Here is a 6,000-nt window from a genome sequence, read left to right on the forward strand (position 1 = left end):
AACACAAATATCTATGGTGCGATACATAGTAAATAAATGTAGAGCTCAACAAACAAATAAAGCAGAAAAATCTAAAAGATTGCTATAGTTGTTGTTAGCTATCACAAGAACGATTTACAGTGATTCAGAAATAGAAACAAAATAATAGAATGTCTTCAAGATACACTGGTATAGCATTTGGCTTTTTTAATTTTAATTATAAACCCATCTATGCATAAATTTCTAACTTCACAGTTTTAAGAAAACAATATTTTTAGGCTGATTCTTTAATTTATAAAGAATGTTATGGATAAAATATTGTTTTTGCTAAAAGCACTTAATAGAACACTTGATTGTTTAAAAATCACTGAAAAACTGTGGGATAAAGTATATTATATGAAGTAGACATGCAGGATTCATCCTGATGGATTTTGCTATAATTTGGCATAATATACAAATTATTGGTTCATTAGTTATAAAATATTTAATTTTAAATTTACACGAAAAATGGAATTAAAACCTTAAATAAACAATGAGAGACAGTGAATTGAGTTTTAAGAAATTTGACAATTAGATTTATCTTAAACTTTACTAGAACACTACTTATTATTCCAAAGTTTTATTAATATTTTTAAATATTAATTAACGATCTATTATTTCGAATATATAATAGTTATTATTTTCTATGTAAAGAATTATTGACATTTTGCTATTGCTTTTTAAACTAATATTTTAGGATTACAGTAATTTATATGATCACCTGTTTTACAATGATTATACAAATTAATAAATACATCTTTTGACTTCAGGACAATTGGAAGTAAAAGAGTTATTACTCCTAATTCTTAAATGATATTTTTTATTATATATGAGTTAACTATTACTCCTTACATGACTTTTTTTGGGTGTCTGGACAGGTTGAGATTCACTTGAAGAGTTGCAAAACCGAACCGTGCTCACTGTCTCTGACACCTCCTCCTCGCCCACTGTCTCTCGTCGTTCACCCTTCCCTCTGCAAAATTACAATGAGTCTTAAAACATTTTTACTGACAGCTACAGAATAAAACTGTAAATTAGTGTCAATATGACAACACTATGTCATAATTTACATAATAAAATTATGTCAGAAATCGACCAAATCTTTATTAGATATGAGCTATTAAAGAAGTAACCATTGCAGATTAATATGCTCCACCCTTAACTACCAATGTTTCGCCTCATCTATCACTTTTTGACCACAGGTTTAAGTTCATAAACTAACAATGCATCTTCTAGTTGACAGCCTCATGTAAAATCTACCTTTCTTATGACGGAGCCAGAGGGAATATTTAAAACTTATTTTCTATTAACAGGGTATCATATTTTAACTGTAAGTCTGAAAAATTTGTTTCAGGTTTATTATTTATATTTCCGAAGTTTCTTAATGGTTTCTGTTACTTTTTTTATTATTATTTAATGGTGATGGATCTTGTTGAACTTCATTTTTAGAGGATATTTTTTCTATTGGTATTTTATTTATAAATTTAAAGTTTCCAACTTTATTTTGTAGTGAAGAATTTCTTACATATTCTGTTTGTATTTATTTTTAAATCGTGCCCTAGTTTTAATGAATTGGCTAGTCCTTGTATTGTTCTTTATTTTCCAGATGAAATACACATGACAACCTAGAGCAAACCTTATTAATATACGCTGACAACTTAAAATCCAAGAGAAAATCCAACAAATTCACTGGTGCAGAAGACACATCACTAAAAATGTTTCAATTTAAAGACAATAGAGTGGAAGTCTTATCATAAATCACACAAAATTAATTAGGGTAAATAATTACAAGTCCAATTCATATGAGTTTTAAAATTGTTTAGTGCAAAGTAGCCTAGTGGCAGACTCAAATAGTGTTAATGTTAGTGCAAGACAAAAAGGGAGAAAAGACCATCAAGATAAAAAAATCTTTACATGTACTTAGGAGATTCCTTAGTCTTCCTTAATTAGACCTATAATACGTAAATTTTTAACCGAAACTTTACTGAACAATACGAAGACAACTAAGAGTAGAGTACGATAAGCGGACCTGGTTTTTATATTAATATTAACAAAAAATGCTGCATTATAGTAAATGGCTACCACCACAATTAAATCAGGGAACAAAATTATAAATTAGAAATTATACCAGAGTTATAGAATAAAAAAAATACATTCTAATAAAAGTGATTTACAATTTTAATAATTGCCAGCTGTTTGTAATGTACTGAATAGCAATATTGTTCAAAACTAATTCAACAAAATAAAATAATTTCATGGCTGAGCATTAGCGAAGCCTGTCACTTGAAAGGCTGGAAAATTTCATTTCTGTCTGTCTGTCCTCATGATATCCAAAAAGGATTTCACCCATATAAACTTGAAAGTTTGCATGAAGTTTCATTTTATATGAGGAACACTGAGTTCAATGATGGTGCATGTCACTCGATGGGACTTGGTTAGCAAATATTTTTACATTGGTTATTTTTGTTAACCATGGCAACTAGAAAAAATAGCATCTAGTAAATCAATTTATAATCAAACTGAGTACGATCATATGCGGTTTCAACACGTGACATGTTTATTCATAGAATTGAAAGAAATAATAATAGAGAGGAAACTATATATTGTTAGAACAATTTGATAACAGCTCACTCCCTAGCTCACCAAAACTTTTATTATTTGAACATTGCTTTGATACTTAACTTAATAAACAGAATGTGAATATATCATGAGGCAAGATAGGCTATCACGAGAAAGCTTTCATTTGTTAACTTTATTTTGAATGAAACTTCATTTCTACATAGACAAAAAGTTCTATGATGGTGCATGTCTAAGCGTTGAATTTGACTGAGTGTTGGCCTATTACTCAGGAGGGTAACACAATTTTATTTCTCTTTTGCCTCCTAGAGAATGTGAAACTCCAGCAAAGCCTGTTCATACGATACATGGTCTGACGTATTCCTACCTTGCATGATATTTGAGTAGTGGTATGGCCATCTGTACTATTACAGATGACCACAGTAAGCTTAGAAGTACAATAATGGTGATAACATACATTATTTGTGTCACAAGCTGTCAGACACGTTTATCCTTCAAGATAGTAAAAAATGCTACACTACGTACTTTGTTTCCATTTAATAAACACATAGCCTAATTGGTATTTATTCATCATTAAATGATTACTATATTAAATATAAAAACAGCTTATTTATACTATACTTTTAAATTCCTATAGGCATAATGTAATTCTGTTTATTTTGGTTTTTGTAGTTTAGATAATCATAAATATCTATAATTTGATTGTGGTGGTAGCCGTTTATTATACTGTAGCTATATATGATAACAATATAATCAACTGATACTGATGAATTATTTTAATAGTTAAACTTAGGACATATGTATATATGTAAACACTTTTTAAGTTAAGAGGTATCAGTCAGGTTGACAGCCAGAGTAACCCATCAAAATTTCAACCTTATTAATGTATTCTGTTCATTCTTCTGTACAATAACATATACGGTTAAAGAGAGTGGAAATGACAAATAACATGGTTTTAGGGGGTAGCCTATATTCATAAATAATTAATTTTGTAATATTTTGTTGTTCTGTTTGTTTGCTTTGTGTGCAGTCACATTTACCCTTGAAAATACATTAGGTAGGCTAATTAAATAAATTAGGGTAGGGTACGATAAGCGAACCCGGTTTTTTATATCGAAATTGGTAAACGATATTACTTAATCATAATCATCGATATAATCAATCGGTACTGATTAATTATTTTGAACAATGAACTTAAATAATAGCTATATCAACAGCTGTAAACACTTTCAAATAATAAACGAAAGGTAATATTACAAATTTACATAAGTAACATTTTATTATTAAAAATGGCAGTCAATTTTAGAAAACTACTCAACATTGCTTTGAAAGATGATAAAACATGTTTTTTGTGGCTTCAACATGTTGGACCGAAAAACCCCATTATGCGAAATTTGTGGGAAAGAAACAACTGTAACTGTGAGAGGAGCAAATATGGTCTTCAGTTATCCTAATTTTGGTTATAATTTGTTTGATCACTGTAAATATTAAATTCATATTTTAATTTAAAATGTGATTGTTATTGAGGACTATAGGCTAGATACTTTTATATCGATTGATATAAGTTAGAGTAGTAGTATTTGAGATGCGAATATTAGGTATTGATGATTATATTCTTCGATATAAAAAACCGGGTCCGCTTATCGTACCCTACCCAAATATTATTGTTTTGTTATAATTATATATTATATTTTAATTTGTAAATTAGGCTAGCCTATATTAATATTTAACTTATATGTTAATTTCCAAGATTGAAAACAAGCCAAACTATATTGTTCTTTGAAATATCTATTATGTTATTTTGTCAAAGATTTTGTTTTTAGTAGTTTGGATAATCATGAATAGGTATATCGATGATTCAAATAATTCGATAATCATAATCTGATTTGTTGGTGGCCGCTTAAGTTATTATACTGCAGCCCAAGATTGAATTATGGTCACAAAAGATCAACATGTGACACCCCACAAGGATGTAAAACAAGGAAATATTCTGTTCAGAAAATTCAGAAAAAAAGTGAAGTGAGTCTTACAAACTAAGGTAGTAGCGTAACATAACAAGCACATAACCAAACCTTGGCTTTAGCTAAAGATCGCACCAGTAAAAAAAAACTATAGGAACCTACAGGCCTAAATTAGACTACTTACTCTGCACCTTCAACGAACACTCTGCTGCACAAACAATAAATGTCCTCAAAACTAGGCTGTCCATTAAGTGTTAGATAAAGTTCAGCTATTGGCTCATACAAGTTGTCTTCAAACATGATTTCAAAGTTAAATACTAGGGCTTTCCCAATTTCATTTAATACTTACGAAAAACTCAGGTTGTACTTAAACACTTGAAAGTGACCAATTATTAGATGATATACACACAAAAATTGACTAAACAACACAAAAATCACTTTTCACAAATAAACAAGACCTGATAGTAAAATTATTGTTTCATATTAAACTCACAAGTCTAGATTAAAAAGAAATCATGTTGCTTTTAGGATAATTTCAACAATTAAATACGTTTGAGAACAAACATAGCAATTTCGCAAACAAAAATCTGATTTTTCATGGAATTGTTGTTTTTGTAACCAGTCAACCTATCCGCACAACGGCAGCAACAACACACGAGCTCCTCCAGTTTGTTTTCAATGGGGTGATCGTGACAGGCGGAGAGAAAGAGTGGGGGGCAGAGCCGAGCAGTACCGATAAATCCCGAACATTCCTGACAAAACCCTGTACATGCGGCTGATAGCGACCTCAGTTCGGAACGGTTTCTGATTTCTATTATCTTACGAATTAATGAGTCGTTTTATATCCGAATTAATGAGTCGTTTTTATATCCGAATGAATGAGTCGTTTTTATATCCGAATTAATGAGTCGTTTTATATCCGAATTAATGAGTCGTTTTATATCCGAACATATCTGCAAAACATAGAAATTATATCGAATTAATTATATTAATATTGAACTTTCTTTATAACTCCAAAGATACTTTACAAAATGTGAGATGGTGCACAACGAATAAAAATGTCATAATCTAGAATAGAATAGAAAAATTATTTATTTTCTTGAAAATATGTACAATAGTAAAATTATATAAACATCATTTATACCTTAAGCACAAACACAAACATTGCTCCTTAGTTTGTAGACACAATTTACATGAGAATAAAAATAAAACAATGTTACTTTTTATTAAAGAAATATGAACATGTCTTTTTTTTATTTTAATACAGCTAGGGTACATCAATAAACAAAATTCAAGAAAACAAAATAGGACCTCAAAAGGCAAGGAACTGCCTGTGTAGAGGCTCCAACTTTCTTAGAAAAACAAAAGAAAACAACACTCAAGCAAATGAAATTAACAAATAAATTCAAATACGATAAATCTACCATTTAAACTAAGCTTTAAT

The 6,000-nt window shown here is 29.6% G+C and overlaps 1 protein-coding gene across 1 annotated transcript in view; it reads right to left on the reverse strand.

Moving 5' to 3' along the window:
- The window catches only part of LOC124371528 (trimethylguanosine synthase-like), a 29,784-nt gene extending 24,575 nt beyond the window's left edge, over nt 1-5,209 (reverse strand). Inside the window, 2 exon segments of the mRNA XM_046829880.1 lie at nt 871-991; nt 4,741-5,209. Coding sequence (XP_046685836.1) covers nt 871-991; nt 4,741-4,856 — 237 coding nt within the window. The 5' untranslated portion in view covers nt 4,857-5,209.
- Nucleotides 5,210-6,000: the final 791 nt, after the last annotated feature.

Source organism: Homalodisca vitripennis, unplaced genomic scaffold (genome assembly GCF_021130785.1).
Source record: "Homalodisca vitripennis isolate AUS2020 unplaced genomic scaffold, UT_GWSS_2.1 ScUCBcl_1555;HRSCAF=5328, whole genome shotgun sequence".
NCBI lineage: Eukaryota > Metazoa > Arthropoda > Insecta > Hemiptera > Cicadellidae > Homalodisca > Homalodisca vitripennis.